The sequence below is a fragment of the Anolis carolinensis genome, chromosome 3, assembly GCF_035594765.1.
Source record: "Anolis carolinensis isolate JA03-04 chromosome 3, rAnoCar3.1.pri, whole genome shotgun sequence".
NCBI lineage: Eukaryota > Metazoa > Chordata > Lepidosauria > Squamata > Dactyloidae > Anolis > Anolis carolinensis.
This window is the reverse complement of record NC_085843.1, coordinates 27,496,697-27,523,941: the sequence shown is the minus strand read 5'-3', so window position 1 is coordinate 27,523,941 and position 27,245 is coordinate 27,496,697. Positions and strand designations below refer to the sequence as shown.

Sequence of the window (27,245 nt, the reverse complement as noted above, 5' to 3'; positions counted from 1 at the left end):
GGTCTCCACAAGGACTTCTGCTGTTTACAGCTTACCTGTCTGAACACATCTCCCTCTATAAACCACCACAGAGATTAAGATCTTCCATGGAGGACCTGCTCTCAGTCCCACCACCGTCACAGGCGCAATTGGTGGAGACGAGAGACAGGGCTTTCTCAGTGATTGCCCATCAGCTATGGAACTTCCTCCCTGGCGAGATTAGATCAGCCCCCTCCCTCCTGTCTTTTAGAAAGATGGTAGAGACCTGGCTGTGGGAACAAGCCTTTGGGGCAGTGCAATGAGGCAATAATAGGAAACCTACTCCACTCACCGGAGCCAGCATGGTGTCCTGAGTTGGTTTAAACAACTGATTTTAAAGTTGTAATGTTTATGTATATTTATAATTATTTTAATTTTTGGCATTGAATGCTTGCCGTATACAGTGTTCCCTCACTACTTCACGGTTCACTTTTCGCAGATTCATTGTTTCGCAGTTACTCTAAATAAACTCTAAAATACTATTATAAATCATAAAAAATTACAATTTACAGCCTAAGGAAGGGAGGGAGGAAGGAGAAGCCAAAGGGAGAGAAAAGGAGCCCAAGCGGCAACGGGGGGAGAAGGAGGCGATTGGTTGATAAAGACTTAAAATAGTGTATAACTACTAAAATAATGTATAAATATTAAAATAAATATAGTGTCCCTACTGTGCGTATTTTCACTTATTGCGGGTGGTCCTGGAACCTAACCCCAACGATAAGTGAGGGAACACTGTATATGTTGTGCTCCGCCATGAGTCCCCTTCAGGGTGAGAAGGGCAGAATATAAATGTTTTAAATAAATAAATAATGCATTCACCACCAAGACACTACACCTGGAGAGCCATCCTCGGGCTACAAGGGATCACCTAAGTAAAGTAAGTTCTATTGTTCTCTTTAACTTTCAATTTTTTAGAGAAAAGCAGGATACAAATAAATATGAATGAATCTCCAGGCAATTGCAAACTTGGGCCCTCCAGATGTTTTGGACTTCAACTCCCATAATTCCTAACAGCCTACCGCAGTGGTTCTCAACCTGGGATGCCCAGATGTTTTAGGCCTTTAAATCTCAGAAATCCTAGCAAATGGTAAACTGGTTGGGATTTCTGGGAGTTGTAGGCCAAAAACATCTGGGGACCCCAGGTTGAGAACCACTGGTACCAGCTGTTAGGAATTGTGGAAATTGGAAGTTCAAAACACCTGGAGGGCCCAAGTCACAGAGGACCGCTCTCAAAAGGAACTGCAAAATACAATATCCGAAAGAGAACGCGTTATTCTTTCCCATCCGCCATTTCCCTTCCAAACTTTGAGCCCTTTTGCCACTTTGGGCTCCGCACGTGTGCCTCGGCCAATGGGAACCGCCGCTCGTGCGCCTCAGCCAATGAGAAACGGCGCGCGATCTCCTCTGCAGGGCGCGGACAAGCTACAGGACAACATGGCGGCAAAGCTGAGGAAAACGAGGAGGAAAGCTTTGCGGCCTAATTTGCACTCATCCACACTGTGAACGTCGGCACCCTTTTGAACTGCCATGACTCACAAGGTATAGCACAACGTTGGGAGTTGTAGTTCTACAAGGGCCCCAGGAGGAGAAGCTACAGCTCCCAAATAAAGTAAATGGTCGTGGGTGTGCATACCTAAGTTGGGCTCACCTGAGGGAGCGCTTGCTCCTCGCCCCCTCCGCTGGACGGGCGCTTCCCGAGAACTGCGGCCCTCGAAAGGGCTTCTCCGCGGGCCTCGACCTCGTCCGCTTTTGAGGAATTCCGAAAGCGACGCCATTATTCCTCTTCCTCTCTCCTCACAGCTCAGCGTAGACTGAGCCAGCTCCCACTTGCCTCTTCCCACTTTTTTCTTGGGACCGTGAGTCCCGCACGTGCGTCTTAGCCAATGAGAGCCCCGCGTGGCTTCTCTGCAGCCAATCACGACGCGTCGAACGCCTACTGCGCGCATATACCAGGCATGGGCCAAACTTGGGTCCTTCAGGTGTTTTGGACTTCAACTCCCACAATTCCTAACAGCCGTCAGGAATAGAAGGCCAAATAATTGGCCTTCTATATGCTATATGCAAAGGGTTTATTTTAGAATTAAGGGGCACTCCAAAACCCAACCACACAAGCATTTGTTAGATTTGTGTGGTCTCATTATTTCAGGCGTTTATGTGCCTGAAACCTAATCTAAACAGGATATTGGCTTTTTCCTTTCTGCATCAATTAATTACAGGCCTAGGACACAAGATGGCAGTATGGTTCAGCTATAATCAGATTTGCTGAGGAATGACTTGGCCCTATTTAACGTTTACCAATACAGTAGTCTCACTTATCCAACATAAACGGGCCGGCAGAATGTTGGATAAGTGAATATGTTGGATAATAAGGAGGCATTAAGGAAAAGCCTATTAAACATCAAATTAGGTTATGAATTTACAAATTAAGCAGCAAAACATCATGTTATACAACAAATTTGACAGAAAAAGTAGTTCAATACGCAGTAATGCTATGTAGTAATTACTATATTTACGAATTTAGCACCAAAATATCACGATGTATTGAAAACATTGACTACAAAAATGTGTTGGATAATCCAGAATGTTGGATAAGCGAATGTTGGATAAGTGAGACTCTACTGTACTGTACATCGCTTTCAAAACCTTTCTGGATTGAAGGTGCTGCAGGAACCATACTGTGATTTCACACATAATGGGTTGGATCCTGGTCTAGTCGTGCTTAAAATAGATCCACAGAACTCAGTCACACAGGTTAGTCATGAGTTCAGTGGGTGTGGGCATTTTTTTTTCCGTGTTAGGAGCAACTTGAGAAACTGCAAGTCGCTTCTGGTGTGAGAGAATTGGCTGTCTGCGAGGACGTTGCTCAGGGGACGCCCGGATGTTTTGATGTTTTGACCATCCTTGTGGGAGGCTTCTCTCATGTCCCCACATGGAGCTGGAGCTGATAGAGGGAGCTCATCTGCGCTCTCCCCGGGTGGGATTCAAATCTGGCAGCCTTCAGGTCCGCAACCCAACCTTCAAGTTAGCCTTCCTAATGCCGTGACCCCTTAATGTTGTGGTGATCCCCCAACCATAACATTATTTTCGTTGTTACTTCAGAACTGTAATTTTGCTACTGTTATGAATCGTAATGTAAATATCCTATATGCAGGATGTATCTTCATTCACTGGACCAAATTTGTCACAAATACCTGATATGCCCAAATTTGAATACTGGTAGAGTTTGTGGGTGGGGATTGATTTTTGTTAATGTGGGATTTGTGTATTGGTAGTGTTTAAATGAAATTTGTGTCTTGTCTGTGTTGCATACTGATTGCATCATCCAGAGTGTATTATAGTATGGAAAGAGTTAATTACTGAGAAGCTGTGATGACCTTGATGTGGGGCTGGAGCTGGGGAGTGTTTGTGCATTACTGTTTGCATAAGTTCAGTTCTGTTCTGAGTTGTGTTGAGTGCTGTCTGCTGAGAAGTCAAGTCCTGTGTCCATTGTCTTCAAGTCTGTTTGTCTTTATTACTGCTTACAGTAAAACTTGTATATAGTTTTACTAAAGTCTCTGGGTGTCTCTTCGTTCTGCGTTCCACTGACTCCATCCAACTACTGCTGCGTTGCAAATTACTCTGCCAATTTTGTCATTTGGGAGTTGTAGTTGCTGGGATGTATAGTTAACCTACAATCAAAGAGCATTCTGAACTCCACCAATGATGGAATTGAACCTAACTTGGCACACAGAACTCCCATGAACAACAGAAAATACTGGAAGGGTTTGGTGGGGTTTGACCTTGGTTTTGGAGTTGTAGTTCATCTATATCCACTGCGGACTCAAACAATGATGGCTCAGCCTCTGGGCCAAACTTGGCATGAATACTCAAGATGCCCAAATGTGGACAATAGAATTTGGGGAAAAGAGACCTTGACATTTGGGAGTTGTAATTGCTGGGATTTATAGTTCACCTACAATGAAAAAGCATTCAGAACAGGTGGAGAGATCTTCATCCTTCTCTGCCAAAGAGGTTCCTAAGACCATCATAAATATGTTTTCTGATGGCCTTTGGAGACCCCTCTGAAATCCCCTTCTTGACACCCCCCCCCCCCCGGGGTCCAGATTCCCAGATTGAGAAATGCTGCCCTAACGTTTGCAGCACAAATCATACATGACTGGTATGAGAGAGATGCTGTTTAAGAGGTCACAGTCACAGAATCATCGAATAATAGAGTTGGAAGAGACCACATGGGCTGTCTAGTCTAACCCCTGCCATGCAGGAAAAGCACAAAATAATAATAACAACAACAACCAGTGCAGGTGGTCCCAGTGGTGATTGGCACACTGGGTGCCGTGCCAAAAGATCTCAGCCAGCATTTGGAAACAATAGACATTGACAAAATTACGATCTGCCAACTGCAAAAGGCCACCCTGCTGGGATCTGCACGCATCATCCGAAAATACATCACACAGTCCTAGACACTTGGGAAGTGTTCGACTTGTGATTTTGTGATATGAAATCCAGCATATCTATCTTGTTTGCTGTGTCATAATAATAATAATAATAATAAGAATAAGAATAATAAGAAGAAGAAGTTGTCAAAGGCTTTCATAGCCGTAATCACTGGGTTGCTGTGAGTTTTCCGGGCTGTATGCCATATTCCAGAAGCATTCTCTCCTAATGTTTCACCCACATCTATGGCAGGCATCCTCAGAGGTTGTGAGGTCTGTTGGAAACTAGTCAAGTGGGGTTTATATATCTATGGAAGATCCAGGGTGGGAGAAAGAACTCTTGTCTGTGTGAGGAAAGTGTGAGTGTTCCAATTGGCCACCTTGATTAGCATTGAATAGCCTTGCAACTTCAAAGCCTGGCTGCTTCGTGCCTGGGGGGATCCTTTGTTGAGAGGTGTTAGCAGGCCCTGATTGTTTCTTGTCTGGAATTCCTCTGTTTTTTGAGTGTTGCTCTTTATTTACTGATTTTAGAGTTTTTTATTTGAGAACACAGAAATGCTGGACCACTCTAAGAACCACCACGTCAGATTACACAGAGAAGTCATTGAAATCCACAAGCATGAAAATGAACAAAATCTGGCTACCAGTATTAAAAAAAACCTTCAAATTCATAGGAAGATAAACTCTGGATTTTACCAGTAACAAAAGCAGTTTTGTCTTCAATGTAGTTTCCATTCCAAGACAATGTACACTGCCATTATAATGCAGGTTGAACTGGATTATAGGGCAGTGTAGACTCATATAGTCCAGTTTAATTCAGTTCAGTCTTCAACCTGCATTATATGGCAGTGTAGATGGAGCCTAATGCCGCTTCTACACTACCATATAAAATCCAGATTATCTCCTTTGTACTGGATTATATGGCAATGTATACTCATATAATCCATTTAAAGCAGATAATCCTTTCTCAGTTTGTGTTATTATAAGTATTATCTGGTCAAGCCCTTATAGGAAATGATGGAGGATGTTTAAAGCTTCTTTTACAATATTTTTTCAGTTTGCACAAATAGGCACCAATATAGTTTATTCAACCCACAGAAATAAAAACGATTTCAGATAGAAGTTTGTTAACTTCGCTTTATTCAAACTGTAAATGCAAACCCATAATAAGACAAAAAAGGAAAGGGATGTTTCTTACAAACCTCAAAAGGAAATGTTAATCTCTCAATCAATGGTCACAAGAACACCTTCCCAATAGGGAGTTTATTTAGTTCTGTCTGAAGCAGGCTATTTGCAATCCTCTGTTTTCATAAATTCTGTATCCACAGATTTCATCTTGAAATCAACTTGAAAATATTTTTTAATTCCTGAAACAAAATCCCAAAGGATACCAAGCACTCACTTATTAGGCATTCTGCCAACACTACAGTTAGTTTGCACGTATATGCATGATATTTAATTGCATTTGGAACAACAAGATATTCTATTTCCTGAATTTGTTATGCTTGTATTGTTGTCTTTACTACAAATTGTAATTACATAGGTGTAATCCATAGGGATTGGTATGCCTCTTCCATTTTTTCCGTCTGCAATGTACTTGGAAAATGTTTTTATGCCTACACCAATAACAGAAAAATAGAAATACAGTAAAGCTCTGTATTATCTGAACATCGCTCATCCTGAATTTTTTAAAATTATAGTTATATGCTATGTTTAGATCATTTAAATCAAGAATGTACCATTTTTGTATAATGTGGCAAATCAGTTAGGATTGTTAAAAGGCATAGTCTGAGTTTTAGCCAAATGCTAATTTTCTTTGTATGTATGTTAGACTTTTACTGTTTACTTCAATGGTACAGAACAATGCTAGAGACATTTATTTATTTATTTATTTATTTATATGCTGCTTTTCTCCCCCAGGGGGACCCAGAGCAGTCTTACACAATGGCAGAATTTGATGCCACATATAATACAAAATGTAGTGAAACCAACAGCCGGAAAACACCATTAAAAGCTGATATCCAAATCTAATTAAAACAATAAAAACCGTGTGAACCTTACAATAGAGGCAGTAGAATTGAGCCAAAGTCAGAGCCAGTCTGTGTTCAACTTCATATTAATCCAAAGAATCTATCACGTCATATCAACCCATATCCTAGGATGGGCCAAAGGCTTGGTTCCATATCCAGGTCTTCAGCTGATTCCTAAAAGACATGAGTGAGGGGGCTTCCCTAATCTCCCTTGGCAAGGAGTTCCACAGCCTTAGACATGTTCTTAGAATCATAGTTGCAAACATGTTTTAAATAATATAATGATAATAATAAATCTTTATTTATATCCTGCTTTTCTCCCTCATGGAACCTAAAGCGGCTTAAAGGTTTCCTCTGACAAAGTCTTGTCGTATCCGACTGTGGGGATGGGTGCTCATCTCCATTTCTAAGCTGAAGAGTCAGCGTTGTCCGTAGACACCTCCTAAGTCATGTGGCCAACATGACTGCATGGAGCGCTGTTACCTTCCTGCTGAAGCGGTACCTATTTATCTATTCATATTTGCATGTTTTCAAATTGCTAGGTTGGCAGAAGCTGGGCCTAACAGCAGGAGCTCACCCTGCTCCCCAACCTTTCAATCAGCAAGTTCAGCAGCTCAGTGGTTTAATCTGCTGCGCCACCAGGGGGCCCTGTGTCTTACAACATGCAGTAGAGTCTCACTTATCCAACGTTCTGGATTATCCAATGCATTTTTGTAGTCAATGATTTCAAAACATCATATTTTGGTGCTAAATTCGTAAATACAGTAATTACTACATAGCATTACTGTTATGATTGAGCCTCATGGCTCTGTTACTGACAGACGTGGGCGTAAGACTCCTCGAGAGTCAGATACTCTCGAGGAGCGAGAAAGAAAAAAACTGCGAGACATTTTTGCAGCACCATCTGACGAAGAGTCTTTTGAGGGGTTTACGGAGAGAATGGAGGAGGGGCTGGTTAGCTCGGAGGAGGATGAGATGGATTGGACTCGGGTAAGGGAGGAATTGGGTGCCACTGGTCATGATGGGATAGAAGATGAATGGGGACTTTCAGGATTAGACCCATGGCTTAGCTGGAGGGATGGGACGGGATCCACAGCTGGAGATGCTGTGGGGCGTAGTCAGAGGTGTTCCAGCTCTGATGAGGAAAGTGATGAGGAAACGCCCGGGTTAAGGAGGACAGCTGACAGTGATGAGGATTTGTAACTGGCATAAAATGGGGCTTGGGAGCAATTGCAAATTGCGTTGGGCAAGGTAATCTGGACAAACGCTTGGGATCTGTGTGGGACGCTTTCCTGAAGACTGGTGTGTTTTCCTGTGCTGAGACGTAAGTTGTTTGGAATTCAGGGTCAGACGGCGGGAGGAATTGTGTGGGCATTTGTTTGTGCAAACCTGTGCTTACTCTTATTAGCTTGACCTTCCGTCGTCTTCTTGACGGACGCCATCTCCTGCTTTGAAAACTCGGATTGAACTGACCACGGCTTGCCTTCCCCCTTCTGGACTTGGAAACTACAAACGTCTACTTCTGGCTTTGAACCACGGAAAGGAACTGGGTCTACTCTTCTGCTACAATCCTTGGCTGATCTGTTCGTGTTGGAAATCCTGTCTGCTGTGTGTGTGGGAGCGACGCAAGTTCCTCTAAGCACAGTGTTGGCAGCAGAGAGGAATCTGCTGCCAATTAGTTGCATCCTTTTGTATCTTTTGTTCCTCGGCTTTTGTTTTGTTTACCCTCAGGCTGAAGCAAGCAGTTTGTTTTTACCCGGATTAAACTTCGGTTTAATCCGGTTTATCTTTTGTACGTTTTTTCCTTGTCCCTTTTTTGCTCCTAAAGGCTAAAATTGCCTGGCCCTTGTGTTTTACGGGCATTTTTGAGTTCTGTAATTAAATAAACTCTGTTATCTTGAACCTTGTGGCGTTCTGTCCTTGACAATTACTGCGTATTGAACTACTTTTTCTGTCAAATTTATTGTATAACATGATGTTTTGCTGCTTAATTTGTAAAATCATAACCTAATTTGATGTTTAATAGGCTTTTCCTTAATCCCTCCTTATTATCCAACATATTCACTTATCCAACGTTCTGCCGGCCCGTTTATGTTGGTTAAGTGAGACTCTACTGTATTAAAATCATGTAAACAACAATCCAAATACATCCATAAAGCCTGACTTGACTACAGTGGTCCACGCCCTAATTACCTCAAGGTTGGATTACTGTAATGCACTCTATGTGGGGCTGCCCTTGAAGATGGCCCGGAAACTGCAGGTAGTACAAAGGTTGGCGGCTAGGTTTTTAACCGGAGCAACTTATAGGGAGTGGTCAACCCCCCTGTTTAAGCAGCTCCATTGGCAGGCATAACATTCTGGTCCCAATTCAAGGTGCAGGTCATTACCTATAAAGCTCTAAACGGTTCAGGACATGCCTATCATCATGACTGCATCTTCCCCTATGTACCTGCACGATCTCTAAGATCCTCTGGAGAGGCCCTCCTCTCGCTCCCACCTTCCTCTCAAGTACAACTGGTTGGGATGAGAGAGAGGGCCTTCTCGGCCGTGGCCCCCCCGACTCTGGAACTCCCTCCACAGGGAGATCAGGCTAGCACCCTCTTTGTCCTCCTGAAAAGAATTAAAGACCTGGATGTTGCGGTGTGCCTTTGGATAGACAGTTGTTTAAATAAGCAGTCCCAAATGGGATTAACAATATATCCTGCACTTTATTACAGTCCTCTTTTTCTGTCACATGATTTTTCACTTTAGTTATCACCCTATTCTGTACTGCTGCACTCAGTCCACCCACCCAGGAAGTGAACAGAAATTGTGTCTCGTTGCTAGTTGATGTCACTAATTATTGTTACAATATTGTTGTTTTTATACTATTTTTATACTGTGAATTGCTTTTATGTAATTTTTATTTAACTGTGTTGCTGAGCTTTGCCCCATATGAACCGCCCCGAATCCCCTAGGGGAGATGGTGGTGGGATATAAAAATATAAAAAATAGAAGGCTAAACCGGACCGGGCTGTGGCGCAGGCTGGAAAGCAAGCCAGCTGCAACAAATCAACAAATCACTCTGACCAAGAGGTCATGAGTTCGAGGCCAGCCCGGTGCCTGCGTCTTGTCTCTGTCTCTGTTCTATGTCATGGCATTGAATGTTTGCCTTATATGTTATGATTGAGCCTCATGGCTCTGTTACTGACAGACGTGGGCGTAAGACTCCTCGAGAGTCAGATACTCTCGAGGAGCGAGAGAGAAAAAGACTGCGAGACATATTTGCAGCCCCATCTGACGAGGAGTCTTTCGAAGGGTTTACGGAGAGAATGGAGGAGGGGCTGGTTAGCTCAGAGGAGGATGAGATGGATTGGACTCGGGTAAGGGAGGAAGTGGGTGCCACTGGCCATGATGGGACAGAAGATGAATGGGGACCTTCAGGATTAGACCCATGGTTTAGCTGGAGGGATGGGACGGGATCCACAGCTGGAGATGCTGTTGGGCGTAGTCAGAGGTGTTCCAGCTCTGACGAGGAAAGTGATGAGGAAACGCCCGGGTTAAGGAGGACAGCTGACAGTGATGAAGATTTGTAACTGGCATAAAATGGGGCTTGGGAGCAATTGCAAATTGCGTTGGGCAAGGTAATCTGGGCAAACGCTTGGGATCCGTGTGTGTGTGGGACGCTTCCCTGAAGACTTGTGTGCTTTCCTGTGCTGTGACGTAAGTTGATTGGAATCCAGGGTCAGACGGCGGGAGGGATTGTGTGGGCATTTGTTTGTGCAAACCTGTGCTTACTCTTATTAGCTTGACCCTCCGTCGTCTTCTTGACGGACGCCATCTCCTGCTTTGAGAACTCGGACTGAACTGACCACGGCTTGTCTTCCCCCCTTCTTGGACTTGGAAAAACTACAAACGTCTGCTTCTGGCTTTGATCTACGGAACGGAACTGGTCTACTCAACTGCTACAATCCTTGGCTGATTTACTCGTGTTGGAGATCCTGTCTGCTGTGTGTGTGGGGGAGCGACGCAAGTTACTCTAAGCACAGTGTTGGCAGCAGAGAGGAATCTGCTGCCAATTAGTTGCATTCTTTGTATCTTTTGTTCCTTGGCTTTCGTTTCGTTTATACCCAGGCTGAAGCAAGCAGTTTGTTTTTACCCGGATTAAACTCCGGTTTAATCCGGTTTATCTTTTGAACATTTACTTTTGCCCCTTTTTGCTCCTAAAGGCAAAAACTGCCTGGCCCTTGTGTTTTACGGGCATTTTTGAGTTCTGTAATCTAATAAACTCTGTTACTTTGAATCTTGTGGCGTTCTGTCCTTGACAGATTGCCCAACGCCCATAAAAAGTTTATTGCAGCAATAAACCCGTCAGGAAGACGATGGATGAGTTAAGGGCCAAAGTAGACCAATTGCAAACGGCTTTTACCGTTAGCCAAACAGCTCAGGCTGTGAAAGGACATGTTTTGACTCCTGAACGCTTTGACGGAACCAGGTGCAAGTTGCCAACCTTTTTGGCACAAGTGGAGCTTTATTTTTCTCAGCTCAGTACTCATGCTTTTCCTACAGACACTAGCAAGGTGGCCTTTATTTTGAGTTTGTTGACCGGTCCCGCAGGACAATGGGCCACTAATTTAATTTTGGGAAATGACCCAGTCAAGGACAATTTGAATAATTTCAAAAAGTTGTTAACTGATACTTTTGGGGATCCTCTCCGCACGGAGAACGCTGGGTGGGCTCTGTATCGGTTGAAACAGGGAAAGGGGACTGTTTTGGATTACTTAAATAAGTTTAACCTGTATCGCCACCAGCTGGATTGGGGGGAAAATGCATTCATGCTTTTATTTACTGCCGGGTTAAGTGATATGCTCCAGGATGAATTAGCACGCTTGGAGCCGGCTGAAAGCTGGGACGCCTTAGTAGCTAAGGTGCTGCGTTTAGACGCAAGGTTCGAGGCTCGTAAACACTCAAAAGCAATGTGTGCGCCACCCATGCATGTAACCAGGGCACCTGTGGTGATGGGGGAAGAGCCCATGGAGCTTGGGGTCTTTAAAAAGCTGTCTACAGAGGAAAAGAGCCGTAGGAGGCAGCTGGGCTTGTGTTTGTACTGTGGGAATGCTGGGCATTTTGCCAAAAATTGTAATGTGAAACCTTCCCAGCTTTCGGGAAAAGGCCAGCCCTAGTGCGACGTGAGTCCAACGCACTAGGGCTCCTCAAGCAGTCAACTGAGGGGAGGAAGCATGTTTTCGTACCCATTACATTATCTGTTGGGGGAAGGGAACTTGTTTCTACTTTGGCACTGCTGGACTCAGGGGCTACGGTCTCCTATGTAGATATTGAGTTTGCTAAGAAGCATGGCATTCCTAGAGTGCGCAAGGCATGCGACGTGTGGGTGGAAGGAGCAGATGGGAGACTGCTGGAGACTGGGGTGGTTAACCATGAAACCTCAGCAGTAACGTGGGAGGTGCAGGGAGTAACGGGAACGTTTGTGTGGGATATTACGAGCTTGCCTAGATATGATGTGATCCTGGGGATGGATTGGCTAGCTGTAGTAAACCCACAAGTAGATTGGGCAACACGTAAAGTGATCTTAAAGAGGCAGGATTGTTGCACTCTAAATGTTACTCATTCTGATATGGAGGGAGTGCCTGCTGAGTATGGGGAGTTCTCTGATGTATTTTGTAAAAGAGAAGCGGACAAATTACCACCGCACAGGCCATATGATTGCGCCATCAAGTTGGCAGAAGGTGCGAAACTGCCAGCAGGGAGGCTGTATGCCTTGACTGTACCGGAAAGGCAAGCTTTGCGGGAGTTTCTAGATGAAAATTTAGCCAAGGGGTTTATTCGCCCATCTAGTTCTCCAACTGCGGCACCGGTATTCTTTGTAGCCAAAAAGACTGGGGAACTTAGGTTGGTCTGCGATTATCGGATCCTAAACAAATACACCATTCGGGATAGGTACCCGCTGCCTTTAATTTCGGAACTGTTATCAAGGGTGCAAGGGGCTAAGGTCTTTACCAAGCTTGACCTGCGGGGGGCCTATAACTTAATCCGTATACGGGAAGGGGATGAATGGAAGACGGCATTTAACACGTGTTTCGGATGCCACGAGTTCCGAGTCATGCCTTTTGGGCTTTGTAATGCTCCTGCGGTATTCCAGAGGTTCATGAACGATGTGTTCAGGGACCTAATTGACCAATTTTTAGTGATTTATTTGGATGATATCTTGATTTTTTCTAAGGACGAGAAAGAACATCGTCAACATGTCAAGCAGGTTCTGCACCGACTGCGGGCTAATGGGCTTTTCGCCAAGGCTTCCAAGTGCGTCTTTCATGTGCCTGAAGTGGAGTTCCTAGGTCATGTAGTGTCAGGTAGGGAACTTAAAATGGACCCACATAAGGTTGACGCCGTCAACTCATGGCAGGAGCTGAAGACTAAGAAGGATGTACAAAGGTTCTTGGGTTTCGCTAATTACTACCGGGAGTTTATTCCGAATTTTGCAAAGCTCACGGTACCTTTGACGCAGCTTCTGCGCAAGAAACAGCCATTTGTGTGGGGGCGGGAAGCTCACGAGGCGTTTCTACAACTAAAGTCTAGTTTTCAATCGGACAACATACTAACCCATCCTGATGTTGACAGACCGTTCGTGGTAGAAGCGGACGCTTCTAGCTACGCGTTGGGGGCTGTATTGTCTCAGAAGGATTCCTCAGGGACCTTGCGTCCCTGTGGATTTTACTCGCGGCAACTAACACCCTTCGAGCAGAACTATACCATATGGGAGAAGGAGTTGTTGGCGATTAAGGTGGCGTTTGAGGTGTGGCGGCACTGGCTTGAAGGGGCACGGCACCAGATCGTGGTCAGATCTGATCACAAGAACTTAGAGCACTTGCAAACAGCAAAGAAGTTAAACCAGCGTCAAATCCGCTGGGCTTTGTTTTTCTCCAGGTTTAACTTCAAGGTACAGTTCGTGGAGGGGAAGGCAAACTTGCGGGCCGATGCTTTATCCCGCAAGCCGGAATTTAAGACCAATGAGCAGGTAGTATGTCAGACCATCTTGCCTACTGCCTCTCTGTGTGTTGTAGATAATGAGCTTGGGTTACATGACCAGATCCTTGAGGCTCAGAAGGATGATGTGTGGACTCAGGAGCAACTGATGCTGCTCTCTGCAGGTAACCGTACCATACTGCCGCATCTCCAGGATCAAGACGGGGTATTGGTGCGTAGGGGGCAGGTTTACGTACCAGTAGGGACCCTCAGGTTGGAGGTGATTAGAGCCCACCATGACGAACCCATGGCTGGGCACTTTGGCAGGTTCAAGACCGTACAGCTTATCACCAGGAGCTACTGGTGGCCAAAGATGCGGCAAGACATTCTGCGCTTTTGTGACAGCTGCGCCGTTTGTCAGCAGAGTAAGACGCCTGTTGGGCGCCCTAGAGGGTTGTTATCGTCTTTACCTGTTCCGGAGAGGCCATGGCAAATCATTTCCATGGATTTTATTTCAGATTTGCCTAAGTCTGGGGGTTATACTTGTATTTGGGTGGTGGTGGATTTATTTAGTAAACTGGCTCATTTTATTCCTTGTTCAACCATTCCGGCGGCCCCTACGTTGGCCTTACTATTTACAAAGCACATCTATCGTTTGCACGGAGCACCCGAGGTGATTATTTCAGATAGGGCTCCGCAATTTGTGTCACGCTTTTGGAAACACTTCCATGAGTGTTTGGGGACTAAGTTAAACGTGTCTTCAGCTTTCCATCCGCAAACGGATGGACAGTCGGAACGGGTTAATGGGCTCTTAGAGCAGTATCTGCGTTGTTTTTGTTTAGATCAACCCACGGCTTGGGTAAAGTGGTTACCGGTGGCGGAATTTGCTTACAACAATGCGGTGCACACGTCTAGTCAGCATACGCCATTTGAGCTAACTTATGGTTTTCACCCACGGGGAGGTGTGGCGCCGTCGACCAATGTGGTCTCTTCGGACCCTGTGTACCGCTCTTCGGAAATGGCTGCATTGCATGATGTTGCCCGTCGCTTACTGTTGGAAGCTAAGGCAACGCAGAAGACTCAGGCTGACCGCCACAGGCAGGCAGGGGAGGAGTTGGAAGAAGGGGATTTGGTGTGGTTATCTTCCAAACATATTAAACAGGCTGGGGGAAAGTTTGCGCCTCGGTATTTGGGTCCCTTTCCTATCGTTAAAAAGATTTCTTCTGTTGCGTTTCGTTTGCGTTTACCGTCTAGTTTAAAGGTCCATCCAGTCTTTCATCGTTCGCTGTTGAAACTTGATACCTCTAGTCGTCGTGGTGCTATAGCGGAGGGTATCACTGCCACTTCTCCGCCATCGGGGGAGGAGGCCTTTGTGAGAGGGGATAGTGTTATGATTGAGCCTCATGGCTCTGTTACTGACAGACGTGGGCGTAAGACTCCTCGAGAGTCAGATACTCTCGAGGAGCGAGAGAGAAAAAGACTGCGAGACATATTTGCAGCCCCATCTGACGAGGAGTCTTTCGAAGGGTTTACGGAGAGAATGGAGGAGGGGCTGGTTAGCTCAGAGGAGGATGAGATGGATTGGACTCGGGTAAGGGAGGAAGTGGGTGCCACTGGCCATGATGGGACAGAAGATGAATGGGGACCTTCAGGATTAGACCCATGGTTTAGCTGGAGGGATGGGACGGGATCCACAGCTGGAGATGCTGTTGGGCGTAGTCAGAGGTGTTCCAGCTCTGACGAGGAAAGTGATGAGGAAACGCCCGGGTTAAGGAGGACAGCTGACAGTGATGAAGATTTGTAACTGGCATAAAATGGGGCTTGGGAGCAATTGCAAATTGCGTTGGGCAAGGTAATCTGGGCAAACGCTTGGGATCCGTGTGTGTGTGGGACGCTTCCCTGAAGACTTGTGTGCTTTCCTGTGCTGTGACGTAAGTTGATTGGAATCCAGGGTCAGACGGCGGGAGGGATTGTGTGGGCATTTGTTTGTGCAAACCTGTGCTTACTCTTATTAGCTTGACCCTCCGTCGTCTTCTTGACGGACGCCATCTCCTGCTTTGAGAACTCGGACTGAACTGACCACGGCTTGTCTTCCCCCCTTCTTGGACTTGGAAAAACTACAAACGTCTGCTTCTGGCTTTGATCTACGGAACGGAACTGGTCTACTCAACTGCTACAATCCTTGGCTGATTTACTCGTGTTGGAGATCCTGTCTGCTGTGTGTGTGGGGGAGCGACGCAAGTTACTCTAAGCACAGTGTTGGCAGCAGAGAGGAATCTGCTGCCAATTAGTTGCATTCTTTGTATCTTTTGTTCCTTGGCTTTCGTTTCGTTTATACCCAGGCTGAAGCAAGCAGTTTGTTTTTACCCGGATTAAACTCCGGTTTAATCCGGTTTATCTTTTGAACATTTACTTTTGCCCCTTTTTGCTCCTAAAGGCAAAAACTGCCTGGCCCTTGTGTTTTACGGGCATTTTTGAGTTCTGTAATCTAATAAACTCTGTTACTTTGAATCTTGTGGCGTTCTGTCCTTGACATTATATGTGTGCAATGTGATCCGCCCTGAGTCCCCTTCAGGGTGAGAAGGGCGGAATATAAATGCTGTAAATAAATAAATAAATAAATAAAGTTTATATTATTATAATATTATTATTATTAAAAATCAAACCTTGATCTTGACCTTTTACATAAGGGACACAATTTTACTACACCACTGTATATATCTGTATCCACAGATTCTGGTAGACTGGCCTTTTCATGCAATTCAAAGCTAGATTCAAACTGCAGTGGCTAGACAACAAACTCCCATAAAAGAGTGCAAAAGAAAGCCCTTAATGTGCATCACTGCTCTGTGGTTTGTGTAATAACCATCCAGCTCAAACTGGTTCCAGGATTTTCAGTGTAATCATCTTCACAGCAAATCCACTTTCTTCAATATTGGTTTGAAGCTACATTCAATAATTAGTGTAGATGGGGCCATATTCTCAGGCTAGATCAGTGATCCACTGATCAGTGATCAGATGATTTTAACTATTCCATCCACATGTGAAAGTGTATGTTACCGATCCCAGCTTTTTTCCAGATTTTTGTGAATGAATGATCAACTAATCAGTATTAGAATGATGCCAGGTAATATCAATTCTTCTGGAACTACAAATCAGTTCAATCATTGTGGTTTTCAGTGTAGTTGTAGGACACTACAGGCATGATTGTAATTCTTCTAATAACAATCTTGTCCCTTTTTCTTACAGTTGGCTCAAAGGATGATACATGACGGTCCTCTTATCCATTTCATCCTCTTGACAACCCTTTGAGATAAATCAGGCTGAAAGAGGAGGACTCGTCCAAGTCTCTACTTCATAGCTCTGGAGGTATTTGAACCTAAATGTTCCAAATCCCAGGCCGGTCCTCTAATCACTATGCCACATTTGTTTTCTTGTTTTGTTCCTTTCCTTTTTGTATGTGATCTTGATGATTTTCTTGGAGTCCTACTGTAATTGAAAATCCACAATTAATTGTCAGAAGCCTGTTTCACAAATAATACATGCAATAAACAAACACAGCCAGCAAAATTGGTTTGTCCTTCTAGATTGCAAATGAGTTTCCTCCAGCAGATAGTTCAAGTAGCAGATTTCATAAACTGTTCAATTTCTGAACCTTTTAAGGTCTCGGTCGTATCATCAAGTCGGCAATCTGCCAGGGATTTCAGAATGGCATGAAAACGAGTAATCACACATGATGAAAATGTTTATGATATTACATTACATTCATTTTAGATCATTGGCAGACATAGTTCAGTAGAGATAATGATATTACACAAATTCTAGTGCTATGGTAAACAAAGGGATTTAAAGGCTCTTGGGAAATGCTGCTGTTAATAGCATCAGCTAAACCGCATTTTATTTTAAAATCAAATTAGGCTTGTCGTTTCCTTTTTTAAAACAATTTTGTAACCAATAAGTGATAACTGTGCACCTGCTTTCTACATAGTCTATAATTTCATAGCATTTTTTAGGCAAGGATTACTCAAACTTCACCTATGTCAGAAATATAGGCTACGGCCCATAATGTTCCTTGGGAGCCTCTCATTCAAGTATTAACCAGGGCTGACCTGACTTGGCTTCCAAGATAAGACCTCGTGTCATGGTTTTGGCCCCTTGTTTTTGTGATGACAAGTAATGTCTTGACACTACTAAATGTACCTATTGTTAGTCTGCAAAAACAAACCCTTTCCCCAAATAGTTTTGGCGATAGACATTTGACTATCTTGATCTGTTTTAATATAGTAAGTAAGTAACTTTATTTTTCTATCCCACCACCATCTCCCCGCAGGGACTTGGGGCAGCTAACACGGGGCAAAGGCCCAAAGCAATAAACAAAGTACAACAAGTAAAAAACACATTACAATGAGTAAAAACACAGTAAAATCGACATTGTGCAAGAACAATACTTAACCATAAAAACTCATTTGGAGCATAAAATGAGTAAACATAAAATAAAATAAAATGGACCACCAGGTTGATAGAGGGGGATAGCGTGGAGGGGCCATTAAGACTAAAATGCAATAATGTAGTTATAGGAGCCTCCGGTGGCCTAGGGGATAAAAGCCTTGTGACTTGAAGGTTGGGTTGCTGCCCTGAAGGCTGCCAGGATCGAAGCCTCCCACAAAACATAAAAAACATCCCGGCGTCCCCTGGGCAACATCCTTGCAGATGGCCAATTCTCTCACTCCAGAAGCAACTCCGGTTGCTCCTGACACAAAAAAAAAATGTAGTTATAAAGTGCTTCAGGGCAAAAGGACAAAGTGCAAATATTTCTCGACAGTTGGAATGAGGAACGTCCAATTAAATATAGGGAAAGAGAACAGTGCAAAAATAGTGTATTAATGTTTAAGTTTAGGTCATGGGGACTAAATTATTCAAATGCACAACGAAAGGACCAAGTTTTTAGCTCATTTTTGAAAGATGCAAAGGTAGGTGCCTGCCTGATCACCCTAGGGAAGGAGTTCCAGATCTGGGGGGCCACTACTGAGAAGGCCCGCTCCCTCGTCCCCACCAGCCGAGCTTGCGATGAAGGCGGGAGCGATAGAAGGGCCTCCCCGGATGAACAAAGAGATTGTGCAGGTTCATTGGGGGAAACACGGTCACGAAGGTAGACGGGTCCTGAACCGTTTAGGGCTTTATAGGTAAGAACCTGCACCTTGAATTGGGACCGGAAAATAATCGGTAGCTAGTGGAGCTCCTTAAACAGGGGGGTTGACCGCTCCCTGTAATTCGCTCCCATTAACAACCTGGCTGCTGAACGTTGGACTAATTGTAGTTTCTGGGCCGTCTTCACGAGCAACCCCACATAGAAAAGGTACGAAAAAGTATGAAAAAGTATGAAACAGTAGGAAAGTATGGCTGCTACTTACATTGAATCTAAGAGAGAAACAATTCCGTGGACACCTTCTCTAGGCATTTGCTAGGTCCTCCAGCATGAGTCATTTCGGGGGAAGCATATCACAGTAGAATCACACTGGAGGACCTAGCAAACGCTTTATGTATGTTTAAAAGTTCAAGTGACAGCCATCCAAAACTATATACCATATGTTTGCGTATATACAAATTTGAATGAAATGCTTTTACTTAAAAAGCCAGATTTTCACTTTGCAGTGGAATGAACCCAGTGCCAGCACCAGTACTGTAGTCTCAGTGTAGAGCTTTCAATATAATTTAAGCAGCACATTTAATTCAGCCCAAAAGTGAAATAGCAGCTGGTGCAATTCCTTTCTATGAGCTGTTCCAGTCAGGAATCTAGCTGATTTATTTTACACTGGCTACAGCTTATGAATGGTTGTCAAAGGACATCTAATATGAAATTGTTTGCAGTAATTTAACCACAAGGCTGACCATGCATGAACAACAATGGCCAGGCTAGACTGTGAGCTTGAAAAATAAACTGAAACTTCCTACACCCTAATTCCACACTTGCAACACTGAAAAATAACGGCAAGACCTGCTGAAAATTAGCAGCCTTGTTGCCTCAAGATAAATTTGTGTTTTGAGAGATCTGTGATATATATCTCCCAATTTTCCAAATATCAACTAAAATGCACCCTTATATTTGGTGACTGAAGATTGTATCCCTGCAGCAAAAGAACTGAAGGGGTGAAAGTTTAATTTAATTTTCTAAGCTCACAAAAATGAGCCTACAAACATTTTACTACATTGGTAGGAGGCTACTAATCTATGCTTTCATCCTGCATTTTCCCCACAGAGGGGGCATGAAAAGGTAGACTACTAGCATACTGGGACTGCTAATCCCTGGTTGTCCCATTTTTCAGCTAGTTTTAAAATATTCTAGTTTTTTAGCCCTCATCATTTCCACCTTCACTTACATTTTACTTCAATCACAGCAAACTGAGTTCCAACTGCAGCAGTAATTCACATTCAATTAACTCAGTGTGGGATGGGGAGGAGAAGAAGATGCAGAGTCTTTCCCTTCTCTATAGATCCAGGCAAAACCAAATTGTAGCTTGTCCTTGCTTTTTAACAAGTCCCCATGGGGAGAAAGGCGGGATATAAATAAAGACAACAACAACTTTTTTTATCTTGATGACATTCTGATGTTCTTGGCCACAGGTAAGCTGTTTCCATTTGTGAAGTGTTAAAGAGTATGCAAATTCCAAAATCCATGTTATGGTAATATCTTTACTGTGCTACCCCCAAAAGAGCACAGCATCATTTCTACAGCCTTGCAAAATACAGTACATGTGTATCTTTGTCAAGCAACAATGAAAATCAAGCATACAGGGAAATTAAAATGATGATATTTGGATGACTGAAGGAAGGGGTTGCAGAATGTCAAGGTAGGTTGTCAGGTAACACTCACAATACAGTGAGTTGACTGCGAAGAATTGCAGAAAATGTTAGGCTGTAAAATTTGTGTCTATACCTGAAAACTCAAAGAACCCACCTTGATACCTCAAGCTTTTCTGTATCTAGAATGAGACTTCAAAGCATCCTTTGTTAAAAGAGTGCAGTGAGTTCTCTAGTTCCTCTCAGGCCTAGAAATAAATTCAGGAATTTGGTTAGGGAAAATATGTTAACAGTAAGCCAGTAGAAGACAGACCATAGGTACCAAGTCCACTTTGAAATACAAAACTTGCTTAACCTTTCCTGGTATGTGTATTTTCATTTCATTTATTTCTTATTTATTTATTTATATATTTATGTATATGTATATGTATTTTAAATGTTTTTGTGAGGGACAGGTTGACATAAATACAGCTTGGAAACATTTTATTTTTTTAATGCAACTCATATGCCATTTATACTAGTACACATACAACTATGGAAGCATGAGAAAATAAGAATAATAAGAGGGTGGTGAGAACAGTTACAAATGGATACAAACCAAACTCCCACAAAATACCTCTCGGCCTGAAGACAAAATTTAAAAAGGTTGAGAGTAGCTGGGATCTGCAGTACAAAAGGTAACTTTTCCAGGCACGGCTCACAAATCCCCGCAGCATCCACATGGCCCCCATCTGCACTGCCACATAATGAAGCTTCATAATGCAGCTTAATTGCATTGAACTGCATTATATGGCAGTGTGGATCCTATACTAGTTCAATGCAGTTAAACTGCATTATGAAACTTCATTATGTGGCAGTGTAGATCTTTTTTTCGTGTCAGAAGCAACTTCAGAAACGGCAAGTCTCTTTTGGTGTGAGAGAATTGGCCATCTGCAAGTTCATTGCCCAGTGGATGCCTGGATGTTTGATGTCTTACCATCCTTGTGGGAGGTTTCTCTCATGTCCCTGCATGGGGAGATGGAGCTGACAAAGGGAGCTCACCCACACTCCCTGGATTCGAACCGCCAGCCTGTCGGTCAGCAGTCCTGCCTGCACAAAGGTTTAACCAATTGCCCCACGTGGGGCTCCTGGCAGTGTAGATGGGGCCATGTTGTTCACCATTAATGTGAAGTGGTTCATGATTAAAAAAGTAATCTACATATTTTCATTGGTAGCCCCAATTTGAACAGAAACTTTAAAAGGCTATTTTAAGTTGCTTTTCCCCTTGACAGTTTATGTGGTATATGAGTGTAGAGTAATTCAATTATGCGCTTCATATTTAATGGACACATCTGCTTAAATAGGCAAACATTGATGAAGATGGGAATGATTAAAGCTACTTCCCAGGCCTCATTCATGATACCCAAGAGAGATACGATGAGTGTTCATCTACACCTGTTTTAGACTGTGAAGCCCTGTATTTTCAGTGTTTAAACAGAATAGTTACAAATTCTGAAAGTCAATTTCAATCTAGGAAAACATTGTGAAAAAATAAACCACTACATAATATTTTCAAAGTATGTCGATGAGATGGGAGAGAACATATACTTTCAAGGAAACCTACAAGATCAAATTTGTCTGTTGTATCCAAACATCCTCCAACAAAAAACGCTTGCGTGGCAGAACAGGGCTCACTTGGATAAAAAATAAACTGAAGCAGATTCAGGAGAATCTTAGAACATGCTGTCATGTGGATTCTACCTATGTTATCTTCCACAGCCCATATGTAACTATTTAATTTGAGGTCCAGAAACCAGCACCTTACTGAGCAAAAGAAAGAATAATAAACGAATAGTCAGTTGAAACCTTTGTTAATGGTATGTGCTAAACATTAACTAATAGAATCAGCAGAATTAAATTAATTCCAAATGCAGTGTCGCACATCTTTCAGTGGAAGGTGAAAAGTTTTCTAAACATCTTGGACTTTTAGAGGTCAATACATCTGCTTTTCACAGGAGCTATCAACACCCCCACCTTGGAAATGAGCCTGTGATTGGCTCTATGTAAACCAGATTGAACAGAGTCTAGGCAGCCCAGCTAAGAGCCTAGAATAGCCCTTCAGATACAATGACAGGAGAAAAGTGGTGGTAGTTTTCAACCACCAATGCACAGAGCATCTATCATACTCAGATTTAATTGACCCCATTCCTCCTAGCACAGTATCCAGGCACTGGACCAGCCTGAACACCCCCTAACCAATTCTGATGACAAGATGCAGAGTTGAGAAGCCCAACCCAAAACTCTTTATCACATCAGTCAGTAGCTTCATATAGCATGGGTCGCAAAGAGGGAGCCCTGTGGCACATCATAGTTTAACAGAAACCTTTCAAAGACACTCTTTGGAACTGACTCTTTAGATAGTAATGGAACCATAATAAGACAGTCCTTCCTAGCAATTGTAACACTAGCCAACACACATTTTGGTGTCTGAAATGTTAACCCTGTTTCTGGGTATATTTGACCTGCTGATTTCAGAGATGGTACTAGTTTCCCCCTATAAGTTCTAGTTTTTGAGATACAGAACATATGCCATATACCAGTCTTCATCTGCTCACCCATGGAAAACCATGATAACCATATCTAAGAAACTAGAGCTGATGTGTCTATCCAATGCAATTTTCTGAATTAGTGCCCCAAATATTTATTTACCACATTTATACCTTGCCCTTCTCACCCCTTAGGGGACTCAAAGAGGCTCACATATTTAGGCAACAATTTGATGCCACATGAACACACATCCCAACAAAATAAACCATATACATTAAAAGCAACCACTAAAACATATCAAACATTAAAAACCACTAATTTAAAATCATGCAATCCAATACCGTAGCCCGAGGTCATTCCAGTTGTCATTGTACTATTCCGTGTTTACTTATTGCACTGGTAACTTACTAGCCAAAAGCTTGGTCCCACAACTACACTTTTAGCTTTTTTCTGAAGGTCAGAAAGGAGGGGGATGATCTAAAGGAAGGAAGTTCCACAGCTGAGGGGCCACCACTGTGAAGGCTCTGTCTTTCGTTCCCACCAACCACACTTGCGAAGGAGATGGGACTGAGAGTATGGCCTCCCCAGAAGATCTTTATCTCCTAGCTGGCTCATAGAGGGAGATATGTTAGGACAGGTAAGCCGGGCCGAAACCATTTAGGGCTTTATAGGCTAAAGCCAGCACTTTGTATTATGCTTGGTAGCTGACTGGCAGCTAGTGGAGCTGACATAACAGGGGAGTTGGATGCTCCCTGTACCCAACTCCAGTGAGAAATCTGGCTGCCGCCTGTTGGACTACTTGAAGCTTCTGAACAGTCTTTAAAGGCAACCCCATGTAGAATGCATTGCAGTAATCTATTCGTGATGTAATAAGAGCATGGACCACCGTGGCCAAGTCTAGCTTCCCAAGGTACAGGCGCAACTGGCGCACAAGCTTTAATTGTGCAAAAGCTCCCCTGCCCACCAGCGAGACTTGAGGTTCCAGTCTCAGCAATGAATCCAGGAGAACTCCCAAGCGGCAGAAATAACCCAGAAACAGCCCAGGAATTGTGTCTAAATCTAAATCTAAGGCATAGTACTTCCCAATTAAATTTCAATGAATTTAGCATATTGATGTCTCTTACAAGTATCATGGCAATCAAGCCTAACATTGTAGGCTACTTGGCATTATGTTGTTTTTTTGTTTTGGGGGGGGGGGGGGAGTTGCACCACAGTTTCCTGATCTCCTAGCTGGCATGTCTATTTCTGGGAGCAGAAATCCAAAAATAATCTGTTTAATACTACATAAACATGACTACTGTGATTTTCTCAAAACAGCAATGATATATTGGGATAATTGTAGAAGTAGCAATACAAGCTATTAAACTACAAGTCTTTGTTGTTAACATTAATAATGTGAGATAACTTCCTCATATTCACCACCAGTTAACACTAAGAGTTTATCATTAAAATGGCCTTCTTTATCTTTTGATTTTTGTTCACTGAGCAATTTAAATGTCCTTAGATGTGAGTCATATTTTTAAAATTCTGTTATTGATGCAGAACCAGGAATTTGGACCCTAGTTTTACAGCATCCTGGTCCAACACACAAGCCATTTTAATTTATTTGTGTATTTACTTTCTGCATATTTTTACAATGACACTCTGGATTCAAAGGTTTACAAACCCATTCTCATTTAGTGCTATCAATAAGGATTTTGCTTAAAATACTCCAGATGCACTAGAATCTGCAAATGTCAAGAAATATCAATTTTCCTGGCAGGTATGTAATACAGCAATCATTACGTGAAAGCTTTTCACCTGTAGCAATTCCTTTTCATTACCCTAAGCTTGTTTTACTCGTCCTTTGTTCTACATGTTCAATAACACTTGAGTCCACAAGGTCACATAGCCTCATGTAGGGAGAGGCAGCTGATCACACCTATCCCTGCTCCTTTTTCTGGTTGTTTTGCTATGATTGTTGTGGCTGTGGTACTCTGGTTTGACATTTTATGTTGTTAACCTAGCTCTGAAAATGTCACACTTATTATCGAGGAAATCTAAATGTCATCATCCTTGACTGCAGGGATCTCCGTCAATCAGGAACTGTGAAGACAACTTGCTTAGCTCTTACCCCTTCATTTTTAACTTAGCAACATTCATCAACTGCAGGCAATGAAATCCTTTCTGTTTGTAAAGTTACAGGGTGAATTCATAGAACTGTCACATACATGTTCACTCAGACATCAGTCCCAATAAATTAGATAGAGCACAGAGCCAGGTAAGCGTATAAAAGTAAAAATGTGGAATCTCTTTCGGGCCAAGGACTGTATTCAGTTTAGATATCATTCCATTTGTAAACAAGATAAAATACAAAGAACCAAGAGAATGATGATATATGTTAACATAAAGCTCTTACTGAGAGTAATTTAGGATGCTATAATCTGCATATCTATCACACAACACTGCTGTCTGTCTGCCTCCTCCCTGTGAATAACCCACCACTACTGATGGGCAAAGCCCATCAATAGCTCCCGATCCCACAATTCTTCTTGTGAGATGGGTCTATTCTGCTTCTGTGCTGATATGCTGGTACTAACATAATGTGTGCCTGTGCAGTTTTGTTCCCTCCCTTTCAATATTCTTGAGCTGTTTGTTTAAGTTTTACAGCAATATTTACAATTTTTTAAATTAGCAATTGCTGCAAAATTTCTTCAGATCTTAAAAGAATTATGTAGCAAGGGAAGCGTGGAAAGGTGGGGCAACAAGGCTATGCAGAAATACAATCACAAGACCATGGATTAGCAAGTTGGCATGATTGCATGAATAAAGAAAGTTGTGATAAGGAAAGTGCTCATGCTGGTATGTAGTTAGTATCTGTGATTGTGCTACTGCTGTACTATAGCAGCTTTGTATGATAAAGTTCTAAGCCTTAGGACAGGTATTTCACCCATTTAGAATGGGGAAAACCTCATAGAACATCTGGAAAACCACCATAAGATTGTACAATGAGGAAGGAGGCATGGTCTTCTGGGGAATGCCAGGAGACTAAGTTGGAACTATAGCAGGCATGGGCAAACTTTGGCCCACCAGGTGTTTTGGACTTCCACAATTCCTTACAGCTGGTAGGCTGTTAGGATTTGCGGGGAGTCGAAGTGCATAACACCTGGAGGGTCGAAGTTTATCCATTCCTGGGAGTCTGGATTTGACCACAGAGGCTAAGGATTCCCACCTCTGGCCACTGAATCAGGCATCATTTAAATTCCTTAATTTGAATGGGTCTGTTTGAAGAACATGTAAGATTCTAACACAGTGATTTTAGATCACAGTCCAAGGGCACTTCAAAGTGAGAAAAATGTTTCTAGAAGTCCAAGTATTTGTTTCTGTACAAACTGTTTTTTGGAGATCTGTATGATTTTTTTTTTCCAAACAGAACTATACTGCAAGCTTCTAGCATTACCAGAAAATATTTTATTCCTAATCCCCAGCTGAGTTTAAAATCAACCCAGTACTTTCCATACCGAAATGTATTAGTTACTTACTCATAGACTCACAAAATCATAGAGTTGGAAGAGAACATAAGGGCTGTCCAATCCAACCCCCTGCTATGCATGAACACACAATCTGAGCACTCCGAAAAGAAGGCCATCTAGCCTCTGTATAATAACCTTCAGAGAAGGAGACTTTGCCATCATTTTTCTTGGAGAATAGGTTTTGTGAAAGCAGTACAATAGAATGATCCTGGGATGCTTCATGGTATTTCCTACACTTGGATAGCCTTTAATAAACAAAAAAGAAAAGAAAAGCCCAGCATGTTTGCAAATACCCCAGCTAGCATGGAGAATGGTATTGTAGCCCAAAACAGTATTTTTTCCAACCATCAGACAGTTCTTTTGTCCAGCTGGTCTTAACATCAATTTTGTTCTCATCTTGTGGTTCCCTAATATAGGATACTTCAGCAAAATTCTTACGTTTCTATGAAATCTTGTTTTGCTTGTCTAATTTCATAATCAATGCAAAATGTGCTGAGCTGAAAATGTTAATATAGTCAGTGACCTTCATATAATGAAAATCTTCTCACCTTTAGAACCTCACAAATTAATAGAGGAAAGCTAGGATTGCAATGCCTTCGGTAATATTCCGAAAGTGATTTTCCTGAAAGGTTTATTTTCCTTGAAGTCACCAACAGAATTGATCCATCACACCGTGAGGGCAACGATCACCAGTGCATCATGCATTTCTCAGGTCTGTTCCACACATGTATGTTTTTTTATTGGGCAAGCCTAAGATATTTGGGTGCCTGAAGTGAAAAGCAATAGTGCTTTAGTGCAAATCAAGTATATAGTTGTCATAATTGTGGTGGAATGAAAATCACATGTAATTCACGTTTGACCAGTCCATACATTGTCTTGCCAGGGAAAAGATATAAAGGCAAGAGGCCACCTTGTGGTTGCCTTCAAAGGGCCATTTAAACTATGGATGGAGAATATGTGGATAC

The 27,245-nt window shown here is 42.9% G+C and overlaps 1 protein-coding gene and 1 long non-coding RNA gene across 5 annotated transcripts in view; one reads left to right on the top strand and one right to left on the bottom strand.

Moving 5' to 3' along the window:
* Positions 1-1,885, bottom strand: part of rnf17 (ring finger protein 17) — an 82,518-nt gene extending 80,633 nt beyond the window's left edge. Inside the window, exon 1 of one of the 4 annotated variants that reach the window (XM_062974616.1) lies at positions 1,652-1,885. In XM_062974616.1, the coding sequence (XP_062830686.1) occupies positions 1,652-1,793 (142 nt within the window). In that variant the 5' untranslated portion in view covers positions 1,794-1,885. The remainder of the gene's footprint in view (positions 1-1,651) is intronic. The other 3 variants (XM_008107968.3, XM_008107969.3, XM_062974618.1) reach the window with 3 other exon arrangements.
* LOC103278430 (uncharacterized) lies at positions 1,360-25,888 on the top strand. Its single transcript, XR_506042.3, has 3 exons — positions 1,360-1,557; positions 16,694-16,813; positions 24,834-25,888. It is a non-coding gene; the product is annotated as an uncharacterized LOC103278430 (long non-coding RNA).
* The last annotated feature ends 1,357 nt before the right edge of the window (positions 25,889-27,245 follow it).